We start from the raw sequence: 21,538 nt of genomic DNA, 5'->3' as shown, positions 1-21,538 counted from the left end.
GCAGTTCTGTACACCCTTAGGAGAGGTCAGCCAACATAGCCAAATTTATGCAATGTTTGAGAAACTGGCAGAGTTGGATGCTGAGGATTGTTTTTAAGCTCCTACATCTTAAATGCAGAATTTGCACTGATCTCATTTTGGGATCATAACAAGAGGTTTGAAATCCCGCATCTCATGATTCAGTAGAATTGTGAGGCATCATTCTTAAGAGAAAAAGCCAAAATATTCTTCTTTTTTTCCCTAAGCTGTTCACAAGTTTTAAAGCAGTTTGCTCAAGAAAGTACTATTTGAAAATTCTGACAAAATCATGCACTTTCCAACTCTTCAGGAAGTTTTCGGAAGTACAACCAAAGTTTTTTGCAGAATACCAGTTAGCAGAAAAAGCAGATATGGAAATGGGGCTCTTGCTCAAGCCCTGCCATGCCTTATGCATTCCTACTGTGTTGTAATAAAAACTGGATGCAATTTTCTTGGGCAAGGACAACATCTGTTCACTCTGCAAAGCATTTTCCACACTTGCCTTGAAGAAGGAGGAAGAATTATTCTTTCTCTGGTTAAAATGTGATGTTCATGACCTATAGCTGGCTTCTCAGCAGGATTAGCCAAGGATTGAATGGATGGCAGCCCTAAGGTGCAGATTTTCTGCTAAAGTTTCTACAATGTGATGTATTTAGTTCTGGCCAAATTTTTTGTACTGAATAACTAATGCCTTTTTAGTACAAAGCAATTATTTGGGGGGAAAAAATAAACCCACCTCAGCCTTCTATTATACCAAAGCTACATGTTGTTGTTGCCATACCAGAGTAGGCAGCACGCTGGTTACATGTGACACCATTTTAAAACTACACATTATGTATTCTTCTGACCAGATAAAAGGTGGGAAGGTGCACTACATATCCGATGCTGGAGTTGCTGGGAAAGTGGAAAGGAACATCCCTGAGGTGTATGCTGCAGATGGCCAGTGGCACTCGGTCCTCCTGGAGAAGAACGGCTCTGTCACCATCCTGTCAGTGGACAGGACTCACAGCCGGGACATTCTCCACGCCACCCAAGACTTCGGGGGGCTCAACGTCCTCACCATTTCTCTGGGAGGAATTCCATCCAGCCAACCTTTCAAGGGCACAGCTGCAGGTACTTTTTTTCCTCCCCAAAGTGCTGTAATTCTTTATCAGTCATTAGTGTATGTCCATCCTTTGCAGAAGAAATGCAAATTTAATGAGTAAGGATTTCAGACTTTGTTCCTTTAGTGCACACTTCAGGCTTCTTGTTTCCAAAAGCAGGCACTCCATGTGCAGGGCTTTTCTGAGACAGGGGGGTTGCTTGTCTGTACATCAATTGCTATATTCTTGCTACCCCAACAAAGAAAGGATGTATTCTTTACCTGAGTCATAATCTGGAAAGTCAAGGCAAAATTTTTTTTTGGGCAAAAATGCAAAACAAAAACTTTGTAGGGATTTGGTGAGTACTGCAGGATTTACCCTGTTATTAATATGATTGAAATATTTTCTGCAGCTTCAAGGTCCTCCTGCTTTATCCTGCTGTCAAATGAAGAACAGGATTTATTTCTGAGCAAGGACAATAAGGAACCACCCTCTGACTAATGTCTAGCTATTTAGGAGCAAATCAGTCTCCCTTAAGAGTTAAAGTAACTGTCTCAAACCCTGGCAAAAGAAGGAGATAACACATATTTGATATAATTTCCCAAGTGCTAGGTAAAGATGGAAGTGATTTTTTAGCTGCAAGACATGAGATACTCCAGACAATACAGATGTATTTTTTACATATTGAAAATTTTCCTATATTGAAAAAATCTTCCTGGCTTCATGAATTGTGACCAGATAAAGTATTTTTGAGTGGAACAAATTCACACTTTACACTCGTGTATTGTGAGTATGTATGAAATGTGGTACAAAATTGTGTGGATGCTGTGGTGACCTGTATCCTTTTCACATGTATGTTTTATGAGCAACATGTGCATGGAAAAAGCAGAGGCTTGTAGGAAAGCTGGAAAAAGGAAAATTGAGGACACTAACCTCTCACCACTGCCCAGTGCTGTGGCAGACAAATTAGGAATGTCTGGCTTCCATTAAGCACACACAGTCCAAAATCCCTTATTCATATGATTTTATTTTATTTTATTTTAATATTGGATTATGTTGTGTACAACATACCAAGGATTTAGAAGGCGCTGGTAAAAAACTCTGCATGAACTCAGAGTCAAAAATATCTGCAGTGCTGTTAAAGGGAGACAACACATGAGGTGACAGGGCTGTGAAGTTGCTGTGTCCAATAAAATATCCAAATCCAGGTAGATGTGACAAATTACCTGTTGCTTTTTATCACATCAGTACTACAGGGAACCACCATTCATGCAGCAAGGTGATCATCACTTTTGCTTGGTCTTCCAGCTGAACCTAAATCTTCAACCGTGAGGATTATAAACCTTTAATACCATCTCATACAACTCAAGTATGTTTTGCATGAAACTCTGTTTCATGACAGAGTGATATCCATCTCTGAGTACTATTTTGCCACAGCTCCAAGCAGAGATCACTGTAAGGTTGCACTACCTCAAAACCCATCCAGGAAAGATTTGTTCTGCGAAACACAGAGAATTATTAGGCTGGCAAAAGACTGGATTTTCCTGTGACCTCACTCAACCACTGCACAGAGCCTGGGGATAATTCCATCCCCCTGGGTTCTCACAGCATTAAAACTTGTTGTAGGGTATTGCACTGCAACCAAGGTATGGGAAGTCTGGGAAAAGGCCACTCAAGATTCAGAGATACAAAAGCATTGCCGTGAATTTAGGGGACAGGAGACTTAGTTGAAGGCAAACTCAAATAATGTTTGGTGCTAGCATAGCCAAGCCACAGGATTCTCTGTGGGAATTGATAAGAAGTTTCAGAAATATGGGAAAATCCGCAGACAAAAGCATTTAAGTATATAGAATGAAGTCATTAGAAGGCATATTTATTAAAATTCAATTTAAAGACATTAAGTACTGTTAGGAAAGATGTTTCCCAATGGTAACCGTGTAAATTCTTGGCTTATTTGGTGAACAGTGGAGCCCGCACTGCGCTGTTGACGGTGCACAACTCAACCTTCAGCTCCCAACAACTCTATCCCTTTCTTCCCCTCCCTCAGGCTTCAACGGCTGCATTTCCTACATCAAGTATGGCGGGGAGAGCCTTCCCTTCTCTGGCAAGCACAGCCTGGCCACGCTCTCCAAAACAGACCCCTCGGTAAAGATTGGCTGCCGCGGCCCCGACGTGTGTGCCAGCAATCCCTGCTGGGGTGAGCTGATGTGCATCAACCGCTGGTTCGCCTACCAGTGTGTGCCCCCAGGGGCCTGCGCCTCCAGTCCCTGCCACAACGGGGGCAGCTGCGAGCCTGCCTCCCACGCCCCAGGCTTCACCTGCAGCTGCCCTGAGGCGTACGCGGGACGGACGTGTGAGACCGTGGTGGCCTGCCTGGGAGTGCTGTGTGCTCCTGGCCATGAGTGTAGGGCAGGCGTCAACGGTGGCCACGTGTGCCTCCCGTCCCCGCACCCCACCGAGCTGTCCCTGCCGCTCTGGGCCGTGCCGGCCATCGTGGGCAGCTGTGCCACGGTGCTGGCGCTGCTGGTGCTCAGCCTCATCCTCTGCAACCAGTGCCGGGGGAAGAAGTCGAAGGGGCCAAAAGAGGAGAAGAAAACGAAGCAGAAGAAGAAGAAGAAAGGCAGTGAGAACGTGGCGTTTGATGACCCTGACAACATCCCGCCCTATGGCGATGACATGACTGTCAGGAAGCAGCCTGAAGGCAACCCCAAACCTGACATCATCGAAAGGGAGAACCCTTACCTCATCTATGACGAGACGGACATCCCGCATGCCACGGAGACGATCCCCAGTGCCCCACTGGCGTCCCCTGAGCCCGAGATCGAGCACTACGACATCGACAACGCCAGCAGCATCGCCCCCTCTGACGCTGACATCATCCAACACTACAAGCAGTTCCGCAGCCACGCTCCTAAGTTCTCCATCCAGAGGCACAGCCCGCTGGGCTTCGCGCGGCAATCCCCCATGCCCCTGGGAGCCAGCAGCCTGACCTACCAGCCCGCCTATGGGCAGGGCTTGAGGACAACGTCCCTGAGCCACTCGGCATGCCCCACTCCCAACCCCCTGTCTCGGCACAGCCCCGCTCCCTTCTCCAAATCCTCGACGTTCTACAGGCACAGCCCGGCCAGGGAGCTGCACCTTGCCATCCGGGAAGGGAGCCCGCTGGAAATGCACGGTGATGTCTGCCAGCCCGGCATCTTTAACTACGCCACTCGGCTGGGGAGGAGAAGCAAGAGCCCACAGACCATGGCGAGCCACAGCTCCCGCCCGGGAAGCCGCCTGAAGCAGCCCATTGGGCAGATCCCGCTGGAGACGTCTCCTCCGGTGGGGCTGTCCATCGAAGAGGTGGAGAGACTGAACACCCCTCGCCCCAGGAACCCCAGCATCTGCAGTGCTGACCATGGCCGCTCCTCTTCGGAGGAGGACTGCAGGAGGCCTCTGTCCCGGACCAGGAACCCGGCCGACGGCATTCCTGCGCCCGAGTCCTCCTCCGACAGCGACTCGCATGAGTCCTTCACCTGCTCCGAGATGGAGTACGACCGGGACAAGCCCGTGGCCTACACCTCCAGGATGCCCAAGTTATCCCAGGTCAACGAGTCGGATGCGGATGATGAGGACAACTACGGCTCCAGGCTGAAGCCCCGGCGGTACCCAGGGCGCCGCGGCGAGGGTGGGCCCATGGGGGCACAGGCAGCTGGGGAGGGCTCCCTGCCTGGGAAGCTGGGGCAGCAAGCAGGAAGCTTCAACTGGGACAACCTCTTGAACTGGGGCCCGGGCTTTGGGCATTATGTGGATGTTTTCAAAGATTTGGCATCGCTTCCTGAAAAAACAGCAGCAGCAGCAGCAGTGAGTGAAGACAGCAAAGGTGGTACAGCGAAGCCTGTTTCCAAGGAGGGTGAAGCAGAACAGTATGTATAGGCTTTGTCTCCTGGTATTGCCACAGTGCAAAGCCACGGGGGCTGCTCAAACCATCATATGGTTGTAGAGAAGCCAAGGTCAGCATCTGATCCCCAGGCCAGTCTGGTTGGAGGAGACTTTAAAAATAATAACCATTATGCTGCTGAAAGAGACTTAAGACATTTTTAATTTAATTATGCTTGGATGAATTTATTTCTCCTGCATGCTTTGTATTTGCAAACCAGATATTCGGCATGCAGCCTTTGGAAAGGGTTTTCCTATTTACCATTGTTTGGTTCGTGATTCTTAAATTAATAATGCTTTGTTCTGAAAATGAACTAATTTTTTGTTTCAATTGTGAAGGATGTGCATATTGTCTCCAGCTACTAACATGTTTTACGATGCAAGAGTACTGAGGATTCCATTTTCCTTTAAGAAGTGCATGGAAGTAAGATGGTGAATGAAGGAATTACAGTAGTGAGGTGTCTCAGACAATGTAGTTACCATATCCTGCAGTTGCTCACATGTGACTTTATGGATGAAATCAGCTTGAATTATTGCTGGCAACAGTGCTTGCTGTAAGTCTTATTCCATACAAGAGGTGCTAGAAGCAGCTCAAGCCAGTCAGCACTTTAGGAGTTTTGTTTTTTTCTTTTTCTTTTCAGTTTGTTATTTGTTCATTTCAGGTTTCTCTATCTCTTTTTTTTGTTTTGTTTTGTTCTGTTTTGTTAGGTTTGTTTTTTTTTTTTTTTTTTTTTTTTTTGGACAAAGTTGTGTGAGAGCTTCTGAATCTCTAGGAAATGTTTTTGGGGATGCTTACTTAATCCTGATCCCTTCCTGCCCCCCCTCAGTGATTCCTGATGGTCATTTAGCAGCCTAGCCCAGCCCCCTGGCTCACAGCAGCAAGGGACAAACCTGTCCATTCCCACATCTCCTGGCCTCTCAGCTTGGCTGTGCTGCTGATGCTGCAGCCTGTGCTTCTCCCCTGATTCCATTTTCCCATCTGTACCGTGGAAAAGTTAGAAAAAAACACCTTTTTCCCTGCCTCACAGGGGTGTTGTGAGGGCTAATTAGTTAACTCATCTGAAGTGCTTCGACATTATAAAGCACTATAATAAGTACTATCATAATTATTATTAAAGCACTGCCTAGCCTCTATGACTTTGGAGTGGCATTTTTCTGCATTCTATGATTTTCTATGATGGAAACTTTGAAGAATTATTTATTGTATAGAAAAATTACTGCACTCTAGCATTTTGGAGCGGATATGAGGGAAAACTACTTGTAGATTCATTAACGTGGCTTACCAGTTGCTCCCAATTCCCTAAAGTTGTAGGTGAAATAGAATCTCACAAAGTCCTTACATCTTCATGCAGATCTGATGAACCTATTGTACTGTGTAAAAAACTTCAATTTTTTTTTTTTTATTTTTACCTAAGCTGTGTTTTTATATCAATATTTTCCTATGCTGAATAGTTTTCTTACTTTCAGGGAAGGTAAGAAAAATACTTTTTTTACATTTGTTACTTATGTAACATCCATATTTTTCACATTTTGATAAAATTGTAACATACTGTATGCTTTCTACCTGTAAATGCCAATAATAGAATTAAAATATTTATTTAAAATCTTTAGTGGTGTTATTGGAAACCTTTTATCTTTTCTCTCTAATTTCCACTCCTTGATCTTCACTTTTGGGGTTTAAGTTCTAAGTTATTTAAGCTATATAAACTTTTTAATCAGAAAACAGGCTTTAAGAAGCAACTGCATATCCCAGGAAGATGGAGAAGAGTATCATGAGGTTGTTGAGCCTAAGATAATGTCCAAAAGTGCCAAATCTACTTTCATATTTCTAATAAAACAATAAAACCCATATTTTAGTCCATAGGGTTTTATTAGCAGCAACTGGTTTGGCATTTGTCAACCGTGATTTCCACCTCTGCTGCAAGCTGGAGCTTTCCAGTACACAGACGGTGAGGAGTGTGAGAGCAAGGTCCTTCTGTCATAAAGCAGCAGTTGAACAATAAATAACTGCATTCTTTTATACTTACAAAGGGATAAATCACACTTGGACAACTTCTTGGAGAATGCAGAGAGTGAAAAAGTTAAGGCTGCAGGCAAGAGGTGAGTTCTGAGGTTACACTTTGAATTAGTGGTAAAGAGCTTAGAATAAGGAGGACAATTCAAGGAGGGGGGGTTATGTGTTACTTTTTTGGTTTAGAGTTTCTTTTGTCTCAAAACTGGCAATTAGGAACCAGCTCTTTTTTGGCTAAAAGTCCTCCCAACTTCATCATGCTCCACAAAAGTGAAGAGATAATGGGCCAAAGTAGTCCATGTATGGTATGTAAGTAGTTTCATCTGAAATAACATGAGTTCCACAAGTGATTTCAGAGTTTGAGGAGCTGCTGTAATTAAACATCTGTTAAAAAGCTGTATGTTTAGTTTGAATATTATCCTTTAATACAAACTGTACCACATCCAAGCAGTGATTTTAATAACACATGAAAACTTCAACAAATGCAAGCTTTTAAATGTAACACCAAACATATTGAGGGCTGTGTTATGGCAGTTAAGCATTCTGAAATTATCAAAAAGTTTTGCTAAAGGGGAATAATATGCAGTGTGGACTTACACAAAATACATGTCATAGCTTTAGCACAGTTTACAATTCATCTAGTGGTAGTGCGTTCCTCTAAATTTTGACACTTTAAATGTATATTTTACTGGTTTCCTTGCTTCCCTGTTTCTGAAAGGTGTAGAGATGTTTTTGACACTTAAACATACCATCCATTCCTGCCCTTTTTTTTTTATAATTCTTTCATGATGAGGATCAGCAAGGGGTTTCCAAGTGAATCATGCGGCGCAATCATCTGAATTTACCAGTTGTGAGGGAGTGAGCTGCATAACTCCCCTGGTTCATCACCAGAACTGCATGGTCCTGTTTCAAGATCTGGGATGTATTATAAGTCATAAATATGTGGAAAGAAAAGCAGTCTGCACTGCTCACTGCGGTGCACAGGAGCCTCCAAACACATCTCTTGTCAGCAATTTGTCTCTGACCTGTCTTTCTGCTGGTAGAGCACTGTCTTTTTGCCAGCTTGGGTGGAGATGTTTTCTCCTGATGCTGTTACAGATTAGATGCAAATGGACAGGGAAATGGCAGATTTGCTTGGCATTCCCCTGTTTAGAGAACGAAGAGGAAAATGTGAAAAGGAAAACGTAAGAATACTGTGATTTGCAGTAGATTAATAATTGAATAAAAGGAGTGAAATCTAGATTTATCTGATTCGAGACTTTTCAGTATTTTTCATCACAGTTTTGTAACTTTAAAACCATGTTAATAAAACTAAAATGTCTTGCTTTGAAAAGTAACATAAAGTCCCAAATTTTGGTGAAAACATCCCCCAGCAAGGATCAGACTGTGAGTCTGTGCTGCAGACCACAACCTGTGTCAGGGAGTATCTGTTAGCAGTGCAATATCCAGCTGGAGCCACATTACTCCAGTCTGGGAATGAGAAGGCTTGGGGCTGGAAGGGGATGTGGGATGTCCCTGATGTCTTCAGAAGCAGGAGATGGAGCCATCCAAAAGACTTGAGCTGCCAGTGTTCATAAGGTAAATTGGATATGGTGGAAGCTCTTTGAGAGTACTCTGTGTTTTTCCTGTAGACTGTTTTTGAAGCACAAAATTAAAGTAATATTATTGTTCTTCACTCTTAGGATGTGTAAATAGTATTTTCTTAACTGAAATGTAGTAGAGACTTGGAATTGTGGATCCTTTGGAATTGAGAAGGACAATTAGGAGAAGAAGATGATTAAGAGAAAAAGTTGCTGTTTTATGAAGTAGGACTGAGGGAAGAAAGTAAAAATGTTGACCTGTGCTTTATTATCCTAGCATTTCACTGTTTACCATTTTATCATTTTCTATGACTATCTAAATATTAATTCCACCATCCTTTCCTCTGCTTTGTGAAATCAGTGCTTTGTTGATCCCAATGTGCTCACTTTGGTTTCTATAAAGAGCACTTAATGAGGATGACTGACAGCTTGTGTTTATGTTGTCAGCACCACAACCTGTCTTTTTTTTAAATTCAGATATTTGCACTCAGCTGGCCTTTCCCATCTTTTGCATGAACCTCACTTTGCATTCAGTCATCTTACAAGAGCTTTTTCCAGCAATAAATATGGTTGGATTCTTAGTAATTTTTACAGCATTTTTCCAGTGGCCTTCAGGTTTCATCATCCTGTACTGAGATGGTCAGCAGTGAATAGTCTTTCTAAGTTGCATTTTGAGTTTAAAGCACCTTTAATTCTGGGCTTCACAAAGTAAATTCTCAATAGACTTGCTCTTCAGTTTTAGGGCTGCATATATTTCATTTATGAGCATGTACAAAAAAAAAAAGTAATTCCCCACACGGATGACCAGTATCTATTCTCCTATGTTGTCATTTACTGGTGGGGAGGAAGAAGACCCTCCATCTGTCATTCCAAGGAAGTATTTTCAGAAATGTTAAGCAGTTTTTTGCAATTTTCAGAAGTGGCTTCCACCAAGCCCATTTTCTGATGAGAACCCCCAAAGGGAGGACCCTGCATGGTGCCTTGAGGCAGTCAAATGGCGGCATTCCATTGGCATGGATAGGAATCACACTGTGCCTCCTTGGAGCTTGGCTTCATCTTTATCTTACACAATCTCCCCACTCCACTGCTTCCAGTTCAGGGCAAAATGAGGCTCCAACAAGGTGTTGCTTTCCTTCCTCCCTTACAACTGGCAAGCACACCTGGCCAGAGATGGAGAATGAGTAGAAATGGCTCCTCCTAACTTGGGAAACAGGAATGCTAAACTATGCTCATTTAACTTTAATTTACATACTCTCAGAGAAGGAGTAGTTTCAGGGAGTCACCAGTGTCAGCAGGAAGAAAATAAGGATGAAAGCCCCACATCAGAAATTTTATATTAGTCCGAGCAAACCAACAGCAGAGGGGTTAAAAACATTTCAGTCTTTCTAGAGTGAGCCCCAAGGATGACGTGTGGTATCTCAGATAACTCACACGTTTCGTCATCAGTCAGGAGAACAAAGTGGAGCAGACATTGGAACAGGCTTTCGAGGGAAGTGGTGGAATCATCATCCCTGGAAATGTTAAAAAAAGGATGTGTTGCTTAGGGAGATTGTTTAGCATGGACTTGGCTGTGCTGGGTTAATGGTTGGACTCGATGATCTTGGAAGTCTTTTCCAGCCTGAATTGTTCTGTGACACACATGCGTGGCAACACACACCCTGTACATTCATTCCACATGGCAATTAATACCCTGCAAATTCCCTGTCAGGACTCCAGGTTTGGAAAACAGATTAGCAACCTGCCTCCCCCAGTCATAAAAGCCCAAGCTGCTGTTCTGTGTGACTCTGTGCATTCCCTGTGACTCTTTGTGCAGCCCCTCAGACAAGGAGCAGGGAAAACAAACAGGTCCCTGTCTTCCCATTTGTTGGTTTATTTCCCCTGAGCCTTCTAAAAGCCAGAGTGTGATTTAGTAATTAGTGTTTCTCCTTGCATATCTAGTGCAATTAGCTAGAACAGCAAATTAGGGAATAAGAAATAAACATTAATATAGAAAACAAACATTAATATAGAAGAGCATAGGGGATGAGAAACGGATATTGATGAATCATTCAAAAATCACATTTTGGTGCAATAATCTAGAATCCTTACAAATAAGCATTGTAATTTCCTTTAAAACGCAACTCTTGTTCAATAATGCAAGTCTTTATTAAAACAATTTGTTAAACCTTGGCAAAGAAACTATGTGACAGCATAGTTTTACAAGAATTCCTTGTAGTTCGTAGAAAGCTAAGTGAGAGCTGGAATGGTTTGTCTCTCTTAAAACAACTGATGTTAAGCATATTAAAAAGGAAAATGAATAATGTTGGTTGTTAGGGGTTTTTTTACACCTGTAGAATTTATCACAATCATCACAACAGGCTGGACTTCGTAGAGCTATTTAACTCCATGTGGCAGGGAATGCCTTTTCTGTGATGGTGACACCTCCCTGCTTTGTAGGAGGGGCTGTAATCAACATGACATGTTGTTCTGAACTCCTGCCAGAGGCAGCCTGCTAGTTTTGAGAAAGAGCAGCGAGTTCTGATAAAGAAAACCCACCCTCAGCCTCGGAATGCTTGGGCCAGGCTGGTGTCCCAAGGCAGCCATGGCTTTCGGTATTGCCAGGACAACATTCCTGACTGCCTGTGAATTTCTGCCTAAATGCTCTTTTACAAGAGAGAAAATGCTTTTGTGAGGGGAAATTGATTGGTATTTCAGTCTGAGCCTGTTACTGTCACCAGGAAAAAGGACAGGCAAAAGCTTTCGTTTAGGGGGGGCCTTAAAAATCACCCAGTTCCAACCCCCCTGCCATGGGCAGGGACACTTTCCAGTAGACCAGGTTGCTCCTAGCCCCATCCAACCTGCCTTCCAGGGTTGGGACATCCACAACATCATCCCTGTATGGCTTCATCTGACTCCTGTTCTGGTTTTGAATTAGAGTCTATATAGGCAACATAGACTGGAAACTAAAGGGGCTTTTTTGAGATTTAATCAAAGCTGAAAGCACTCAAAGGTAACAGTGTGTAAGAATGCAATCCTTTGAAAGCCAAAAATTAGTGTATCTAATCTACTGGAGCACCCCAACATTTCAACAACATGTTTTATGGAATTGCATTAAAATCTAGCTTCCCAGAAATGCCACAGAAAATCCAAATAACCAGATTATTTTATCCATGTCAAATACACTTCTATTAAAATTACCCACAGAGTCTCCAGTGCCCTGCCTGTATTTACAGCACCATCTAATCTCTCAAAGCACAAGTAGAAAAGAGATCCTGATGGAACAAATCAGGAGGATGACAATTGCTCTCTACTTCTCCTGAGGGAGGTCATTCCTGGTAAGTGCCAGTGAGCTTGAACTTGTAGCCTTGGTTTTATTAGGAAATTCTGTTCCACCTGGGGAAAGTCATGTAATAGGTATGAGTGTCACTTGGAGCTTTTCTAATCCTCTTATGTTTAGGGATTTGATCCATTTTTCCCCCCAAAGTAGTTTGTAACTCAGGTCGTGTGAAAGAGGTAAGAAATATTGTTGTTACTTCAACAGAACAGATTTTTGATTGAAGTTTTTAATTACAGTGAGGAGGGAGTTTGTTATGAGGGATATTATATTAAATTCTGTCCACTTTGACCCTTTTCCTGCTGTTACCAGAAATTCCATTGTTGTTTGTTGTTCTGTGCCCCATTTGATTTTCTCAGTGTTGGTTTTATTCACCTGTTCTTAGCCTTAAAATCAAGGGCAGCTTTTTATGAAGCTAACGCTGCAAATAGCATCCCCCTGAAGCTTTCCAATGCTTTCTGTGTCAAAGGGGGCCCTTCTTTTTTATTCATTTGAGTTCACTCACTGAATAATTGCATCTGATGAGGTTCTGAAGCTTTGTCAAAGTTTCCTCTGACTTCTCATTTTGGTTGCTTCTGTTTTGACTTTAAGATGTCCCTGGATGTTTGTCACGGGAAATGAGCTTGGCTGTTTGCTTTGGTTTAAGTGACATTCAATACTCAGAAGAGAGAAGTGGAGTATGACAGGTCTGTAATTGGGTCAATTTTTCTTTTTCCATCCATGAAATAGCCAGGCATGTACATATCTAACTGTTCTGCTCATGCAGTACACCATGTCCTGGACTTTTAATAGAATTTCACTGTAGCTAGTTTTGATTTTTCATTTTATTTTAGCACTTTAAAATGAATCTTGTACAGCACTGAGAGTTTTTAATCTGGAAAATGTCAGTTGCAAGAGAAAAGCTGTGGTATGACAACTAAGAGAACCTTTTCCAATTTGTCTGATCAGCACTCCCTGCCCTTTGGCAGGAGACATTCCCTTGGTGGAAAATAAATCTGCAGACTTTATAGTGCCTGGAAAACAAAGGCAATGGGCAGAACTGTGGGGCTCCTGAACAACAAGCAACAGGTTGTGAAGCTAAAATCTGCCTTTGATAAATGGTTTTAATAAGATTAAATAGTGCAGATTCATAGGTCTAACTAACGCATAGTGTTTTTTTGCTCTGAAGGGTTTTTAGTTCTGGTGCAAAACTGGCCTCTTTTTGCTGAAAACAGGGGCACTTGGCTGGTTTATAGCAGCTGAGGAGCTGATTCTCTGTTGTTGGTCAAGAGCAGCAGCACAGGTCTGCAGACATCTGTGAGCAGTTGCAGTAGGGGAAATCTACATTAGTAGAAAAAACTCTTCCCCATGAGGGTGGTGAGCCTCTGGCACAGGGTGCCCAGAGAAGCTGTGGCTGCCCCATACCTGGAAGTGCTCAAGGCCAGGTCGGGTGGGTCTCTGAGCAACCTGGGATAGGGGAAGGTGTCCCTGCCTGTGGCAGGGAGGTTGGAATGGGATGGTCTTCAAGGCCCCTTCCAACCCAAACTGTTCTGTAGCTCTGTGGTTCTATTCTTCCTACTCTCTTCTACCTAAACATAGAAATTGCTTCTCTAAAAACTATTACAATTCTTCTACTTCTTTGACTTACAAAGATAATATGTGGGACATCAAGGGGTGAGACCAACTGTGTTTAAGTCAGCTGTGGCCTGATATCCAACTTGTGTGCTATTAGCTGATAAAACTTCCACAGCACCACTGGGTTGCCTCCTCAGCTGCCTGATTACAAGGAAGAGATTAATCCTCTCCTGCCACCCCCAGCCCTGCTTTGTATTTTATACACCTACAGCTGTAGGACATCTGCTGAGACAGAAGATCCTACATAAATAAGATGTTAATGTAAAAAATGTTATTTACATTACCTAAAATGAGAACTGTTAGGGAAACGTCCAAGAGCCTGTGTATCTTTCCTTGATGGCTAGATGGAGATTCCTAAACAAAAAGCAGCAGGCAACCTAATTTCAGGGGATCCTTTTCAGTTTCCTAAACTCTTAAGGGTTCTGTGGAACAAAAATTTTAAGGTTCCTTCTAAGTGGCCCTTTATGGTCTTAACTGCTGTGTTGTGCTTTACTTTTTCTTGGTTCTAGTGGGCTCTTTCCTCTGCTCCTTGAGGATTAGGAAGTGATTGGGAGGATCACACATGACTTGCAGATGATCTTCTGTATGGACATAACCCACATGAATGAGAGAAATCCTTGTCCACCTTGGAGAAGGCACCAGGGTGCAGCTTCCAGCGTGAGGCTTTCTTTTTGCTTTCCTTCCTCCTGGGCCAAATTTGCTGCTAAAATAGTCGGCCGTCACACAGAACTGTTCTGTTTCATCTTTTTACTTCATCCTGTTCCTTTTCCTTGGCCATGCTGATCTCAGGTGCAGACACGAGGAGTTGCCCATGGATTAGGATAATTTTTATTCTGGAGCAAGCAGCCTCCGAGCCTGCCAGGCCCCACTGCCGATTCGGCGAGCGCAGTCAGCAGGGGAGAACATGCCGTGTCAGCAGGATAATGTGGACAAATAAAACCAACAAATTATTTGTGGTTGGATGTTTGCTTCATTGGATGTTTGCTTCATGACTCTTTTGTCACTCAGCCGCCCTTCTCTTCATCACGAGTTTTGTGGGGGTTTTTTTTTTGTTTTTTTTTTTTTTTTTTTTTTTTTTTTTTTTTGCATTCCTGCTAAACTGCTCTGACATATTTTCCACTCCATACATCACTGAGGATTGCTGCCCTGGGAGCGGCTGCGGTAGGACAAATTCCTTCCTCTTTATCCCTGATTTCTGGGTTTTAGAGCAAGGAAATGGCCCTTCAGAGTGTGACTGGGTGCTCCTGGGGCTCAGGGATCACCTTGCAGCTCTTCAGCCAGCCATGTTGAACTAGCACTCCAAACCTACTTGCTCACCACTGAATTAAAGAGAATAATAATAAAGGTAATAGTAACACAGTTAATAGGAGTAATAATAAAGGTAATAATAAAAGCCAAGTTATGAGGTCTCCTGCTGCTGAGGATCTGGTAAGGCCCTGCTATGTTTTGAGGATGTTCTGTCATTCTCATGAAATCTGATCATTTCCAAACTATGTTGATCCCAAATGTTTAGTAGTTCCACGAGGCAGGCAGGTGTTTTAGGTTATCCCTGACATTTTGAGTCCGGCTGTCTAGAGCCTCTGTGATGCTCTGGAGCCAGTGCAGGACTTTTGTGTTTACAGCCCACTTGAAGCTGATTTACATGACCACATCCCCATTTCCCAGCTGGCTTCCCAGGAGCAACTCAAGCAGAAGAGAATCAGACCTGGCTGCTTGTAGGACCTTGGGTGTTTAGTGGAGCTCACAGACTAGAACCAGCAGGGTTCCTCATTCCTGGACCTGGGCTGCCCAGAGCCATATTTGACCTCAGAGCAGTGCAAGAGGTGCCAGGTTGGTGGGAAGAGGCAGGCTGTGTTAATGGGAGAGTGGAACCTACTGAGCAGAACAAGGAGAGAAATAAAGCAGAGGTGAGGCTGCTGCATGATAAGGCACTGAAACTACCTAATGGGCATGAGGGTGCACACACATTCAGACTCCACAGGGATGTCATTCAACCCAAGATACCACACAATGTTCCTGAAGTTATGAGTTGTCTGCTATCCCAAAAATGGTGTCTGTGGAAGGATTTCCAGCATTGGAAATGACAGCAAACGCACTGCCTGTCTTGGGATGCTTTAAGGAGCACGTGTTTATGGCAGTTGGTGATCCTGGTTTTAATGTTTCCACCAGGCCTGTGCTTAGCAAATGTCTCTTTTGGACTCTCAGCCTTGCAGAACAGGCTGATGGGTGTCTCTGAGTGCTGCTTTTCATTTGGTGCTGTTCCTCCATAAGCAGCTGTAATAAAAAGAGCTCAGTCAAATGCTGTGCTCCAGGTTTGTGTGCATGAGGACAACATGCACATGCAAAACAGGCAGAAGAAAAATTGTATTTTGGTTTTTAAAAAATCCAGATCCCACTGCCTTTTACCTTAATGGAAATTCTGATTATTCCACTAACCTGCCCCTGCTTTACCCATGTATGCCTCTCTGGGATGTGCTGAGGTGGCTGGGGGTCTTTGCAGTGGGCAGCAGCTCTAACTCCCATCACAAACCCAGGCTCCTGGGCACAGAAAACAGAGATGCATTCCCATGATGGTGTTTATAGGTGAACATAGGTGCTGAGACATCCTCCCTGGGATAAGAGAACCTACACAAGTTCATAAGCTGAAGTGGAAGCACACGAGAAATTATATTGGGTTAAGCAGTAGGATGCAGCTTATAGCACTGAAACTTTCCCCTCTTCATGTTCTGCACAAAAATACTGCAGTAACCTCCATTAATACATCTGATTAGCTTTCCCCAGGGCCTGTGGGGATTTGGGGTCAAGAATAAGGAACAAAGAGAAAAATATATATAAGCTATGTTTTACACCATAATGACCTGGTCAGCCACTAACCAAAAATGCTGAAATTACTCAGTAAATGAGTTTGTCTGATGCAGCACCACATGAAAGATCCTTTTAAGAAGTTCCCCACTGCAGACTTGCCACTCTCTGTTTTTGTTTTATTTTTTTCTCTGAGGACACCAGCTGTGGTCTCTCCTCTCCTCTCCTCTCCTCTCCTCTCCTCTCCTCTCCTCTCCTCTCCTCTCCTCTCCTCTCCTCTCCTCTCCTCTCCATTCTTGCTGAAAACTCCATCCCCAAAGCAAAAGGAATCACTAGTTCCTGACACTTAAAAAGCTACCAAAGCTTCCTCACTTGAGTCTCATCTTAGTACTGCATCAGGAGGATGTAGCAGCCTTTGCCAGAGAAAGTTTCATCTAGAAAAACTCAGGCTACAGGATTCTTTTGGGATATCCTTCTGGCTTCTCCTCCAATTAAAGAATTATCTTCCAAAATCGTGGATATAAGCAGTGATATGTGGGTAGTATTTAGGCCCGTTTCCTAGTTCCACATTCTACATAGAACTGGGGTAATTGATCTACATGTTGTTGTTCAGTCTTTCCTGGCCTGGGATGACTTTTCCCCTGTGTTAATATCACACTTCTTTCAGCAGTTTATAGCTCTTCTGGCTATAATGATGAATTGCAGCCAGAAGCTGTATATCTAGGAAGAACTTCAGAGAACACGTAGCACTTACCAAAGTGCTGATGGAGGGACAACCAAAATAGAATGTAACCCTCTCAGTGCAGCCCCACATGAACCCTATGCTCTGTCCACATGGACCCTGCAGAAAATCACAATGGTTTGGGTAGGAAGGCACCTTAAAGATCATTTGCTTCATGCCATGGGCAGGGACACTTTTCACTAGACCAGGCTGCTCAGAGCTCCATCCAGCCTGGCCTTGGACACTGCCAGGGATGGGGCACCTACAGCTTTGTGCATAAAGCAGGGCCCTTCCATGTCTTACCATATATATTCTTCATGGCTAAATTTTTTTTCTATAAAATCAAAAATCCTAACTCAGCATCCAGTGATTCCAGAGTGTGGAGTTATCAAGGCCTAATTGCTTTAGTTTGCTTTCATAATAACAGGAAGCGTAGCAGAGCATTGTCAAAGTGGCTTATTTCCATAAATACTGTTGGAAGAGTCTCCTGGCATTTATATGGTGAATGAGTTCATTGAAATAAAGATAGAGTTATTGAGGATTAAGTGGGAGCAAACACTCAACCTTAAAGCAGAAAAAAATAGCAATATTATTCTTGCTATCTGCACATTGTCTTTACAAGAACACTCCTCTTTGTGTTGCTGGGTGGTTCTTTTATTTGGAGGGGAAGGGTTGTTTTTAATATTCCATGATAAGAAGACCCTGAAAAAATAAATAAGCTTGCTGGGACTGGGGGGGAAGGGGGACTACCCTCAGTAAACCATTGTGTTTCCAAAGCTTTCCTCCATCAACAGCCTGGCTCTGGAGTCATGACTCTGGATGTTTATTATTGTATTAGGATTGTATATATTGACAGTCTGACCAGTAAAACTCTGCTAGATTCATTCCACAAAATGCTGGTGAGAGAAAACAGCACTGGACCATCCAAAATAGTATTTACTGAAGCTGTTTTTGTCTCTCGAGGAACTAGCAAACTGCAGTGAGTTTGTTCAGATGGTCCCTTTATTTCCCATTTTCCCTTGTTTTTGTGACTTTCTCCTCTCCTATGTTGTTTTTTTTTTGTTTTTTTTTTTTTTTTTTTTTTTTTTTTTTTACCCCATGTTGCATCTGTTGGCATTGTGTCAGGCCACAGAACACTTGGTTGCATTTTTCAGGAGGGAGGAAGATAATCGAGCTAAAATCATCTCAAAGCGCCTTCCATTTCTGTAGTCTTGAAATGCAAACAGAACTGAAAAAAATCCTTTTCAGTGATATTGGCACTGAGTGAAAGGAACGATCTACTACCTACCCAGACCTCAATGATTTGGAAAATGTGCTTGCAGGTTTTCTTCTTAGGCTGAGTTGCCTAAATGGCATGAGGTGGTATTGATTTCTAGATGCTTCCCAGCTGAGAGCATCCATTTCCAGGTGACCCCTGGCTGAGAGCACCTTGGTGCAGTGGGCAGGAGTGGTGGGGCCATGGCTGCAGAGCCACACTGGTGCTCTCAATGACAGAGACCAAACCCAGCGCTGCTGGTGTATGAAACCCACCTCAGGCTTGTAGCCTCATAAGGAAAAATATGCCCCAGTGGAAGGCAGTAATTGGCAGAAAATAAGGCAGAGGGAGAACTCAGCTCAAGGCTCAGTTCTCATTAGTTTTAAATTAGTGGGACTCCATTGGCTTCACGGGAGTTATTTCTGATTGACGCTCGGATAACTGAGCTCAGAATCAGATGCAAGATGTACTGAAACCTTTTTCTTTTGTCTCCACTTGTGTGACATCCTGTGAAAATAGCCTAGAAAATGCTATGCTTTGCTGGGCTGCCTGGCAGCACCATCCAACCCCACCACAGTACCCTGCCCACAAAAGAGAAGCAAAGTTCTCACACATTTTGCATCACCCCAAACTCCCCTGGTTTGCTGGGCATCACCATCAAGCACATAATCCCTTTTTCAAAGAGGTGAGGAAGGTCCATGACCAGAATTCATCTGTGCTTTGAGTGGTCTTCTACCCACAGGAAAAGCTGCTGGTTCAACTAAGTGCAGTTTGCTGATGAATAGTTTGTGATGAAGGTGTGAAGGTAGGCATTGCTGTGGTTATTTGTACTTGTTTTGGTTTATCTGCTGTGCACAAGCTGCACTGCTACTCCTGCAAGCTCTGTTCCTCCAAATGGCATCTTACCTCAGCAGCCAAGCTTGTGCTCATGATTAATAACATTTTAAGTGACAGAAGTTTGGTTTCTCCCTGCAACATTTTTTTCACAACAGCGTTTACATTGAAGAGAGTCATCGATTCCTCTCAGTCAGTACCAGTTAAACATGACCAAACAATACTGGGGGTTTGCCATTCCTTTTTTTTTTTTTTTTTTTTTTTTTTTTTTTTTTTTTTTTTTTTTTTTTTCTGATGCCTCAGTTACACTGATTGCATTTTAGTCAGAGAGAAAACCAACAGAATCTGAGGAGGCAGAAGAACTGAAACCTGATAGAATCAATGTGTCACATTGACTCAGGCAGCTCAGCGGCAGCTCCAAAATGTCTCAGCTGGCAGCCAAATTTACAGTGTGGGCTTTTCTGGGTTTAAATCTGTCCCTCTGTAGTTCTGTCTCAGGCTGTGCTGTCTCAGACATGCTCAGAGGTAACCAGGAGCAGAATCTGATTTAAAAATCAAGAGTGAAATAAAAATAGAGTTACAGTAGGGGAGCCATGAATGGAATTCAGAAACATTTAGTTATGCTACATGTAAAATTTTCCTGTTTTGCTTGTTCAGTTTGTGCTCCTTCAATTCTGTCAGAAGAAAACAGGTAATTTGAAAGAAAAAAAAGAAGTGATAAATGTTTTAAAACCAGAATACCAAAAATTATTATTTTATTTTTAAAATTTGGTTTTGCTTAATAGGCAGACATGCTCTAAAACCAAATAACTGTACATTTACCTATATGTATATACACACTGAATAATCATGGGTTTGCTTCTTGACCATTTGCAGTGATTTAAGGTTCTGGCATGACAGCATTACTTGAAATTACTTCAACTTATTGAAAATACTTGAAAATACAGTGAGAAAAGCTGTGTTTCATTAAGGCCTGAAGCTGTTGGACCTGTCCAAGGAGAATCAGATCTTCAAAGTGCCAGGAATCCATCATGAAAGTGCAGTCCCAAACTCACCTTTTAAGGAAGTTTATGATGTTTCAGATAAGACTGGAAAGAATTTCCCAAGTTTCCAGCATTTACCCATTTCTATAAACAAATGGGTATTTGTTTATATTTCTATTGACAAATCACTTGAAGGTTTACCCACTGCATGTGCAATAGCTCTGGATGCATTGCAGAGGTGTTCTGCCCTGGAGGGGGAATTCAGAGATGCTGCAGTGATTTCATGACCAAAATCCCTCATTTTGGTGCATTCCCACCATGGCCTCCATGCACACAGCTGTGATTCAGCTGGGACTAGGGAAGGTTGTTTTGCAGTGGCATTTTGGGCAGCCTCAGAGCTGTCTTCCCCCGGGCTCAGCTGCATGAGCTCACTCTTAGCCTGCCCTGTGTGTGTGATCCAGTTGTTCCTCACACGCCTCCTGACCCTGAGTGCTTTCCCTGCTCTGCTCAGCCCTGCTTCTCCTCCCAGCCTTGGCTGTGCCCATCAGTTAGACATGAGAAACATCACCTGATGACTTGTAGCTTAAAAAGGAATGAAGAAAAAAAAAAAGGCAGGAAATCAGAGTTAGAGTTTGGTCTGGCTGTTCCGGGTGGAGAGGGTCTGGGGATGGAGGATTACAGATGGATTTGGACACCAGCTCCTTTGATGCCTTGGGAAGGCTGACCTGGAACAGAGACTGGACAGAGCTAGAGAAATCAGTAGATATTTATTAAAAGGACTTTAAGGATACACCTTGGGCAGGACAAGAGCTTGGCCAGGGCTACACCCAAGGTGGACCCAAAATGGTCACAAAATGGATGGCTGGTCATGAGGTTTCACTCTTTTATAAGTTTTGGTCCTTTTGCATATTGGGGTTAATTGTCTAATTACAGGTTTGGGCTCTGAGGTCTCATCCTTCTTGTTTTCTCTCTTCAGTCCACTGTTGTTTATGCTTTTGGACCTGAAAACTCGTAACAGTTGTCCTTGGTCTCCATCTGGAAAAAGATTTTTTTTGTCTACCTACTTTGTGAAGAGAGTTGACTGACACTTAATGTGAGGCTCAGAACTACACTTCTAGGCAGCACAGAATCTGAAAAACACAAAAGCTAAAACTTAAGGCATCACCTTATGTCTCTGATGTTACTTTAATCTTGTGGAAAGTCCCTGCTTTGGACTACCTACTTTGCAATAGGATCAGGGATATTGTGTAATGAAGTGTTTGGTGGCCATTTCACAAATATTAAAGTGGGTTTGCTAGGAAAGCAGAAGGAATTTCTGCTAATAGTGTCAAATATATTTTCAGCTGGGCACTCTTCTGAGAGGAAACAAACAAACAAACAAACAAACAAAGAAAAGTTTTCAGG

At 43.1% G+C, this 21,538-nt stretch overlaps 1 protein-coding gene across 1 annotated transcript in view; it reads left to right on the top strand.

Moving 5' to 3' along the window:
* Positions 1-6,582, top strand: part of FAT4 (FAT atypical cadherin 4) — a gene marked incomplete at its 5' end in the record, with an annotated part of 123,536 nt that extends 116,954 nt beyond the window's left edge. Inside the window, 2 exons of the mRNA XM_083861768.1 lie at positions 870-1,131; positions 3,148-6,582. Coding sequence (XP_083717894.1) covers positions 870-1,131; positions 3,148-5,018 — 2,133 coding nt within the window. The 3' untranslated portion in view covers positions 5,019-6,582. The remainder of the gene's footprint in view (positions 1-869; positions 1,132-3,147) is intronic.
* Between the last annotated feature and the right edge of the window lie 14,956 nt (positions 6,583-21,538).

The sequence above is a fragment of the Zosterops lateralis genome, assembly GCF_965231275.1.
Source record: "Zosterops lateralis genome assembly, chromosome: 5".
NCBI lineage: Eukaryota > Metazoa > Chordata > Aves > Passeriformes > Zosteropidae > Zosterops > Zosterops lateralis.
Note: the sequence above shows the minus strand (reverse complement) of the source record. Positions and strands in the feature narration are given on the sequence as shown.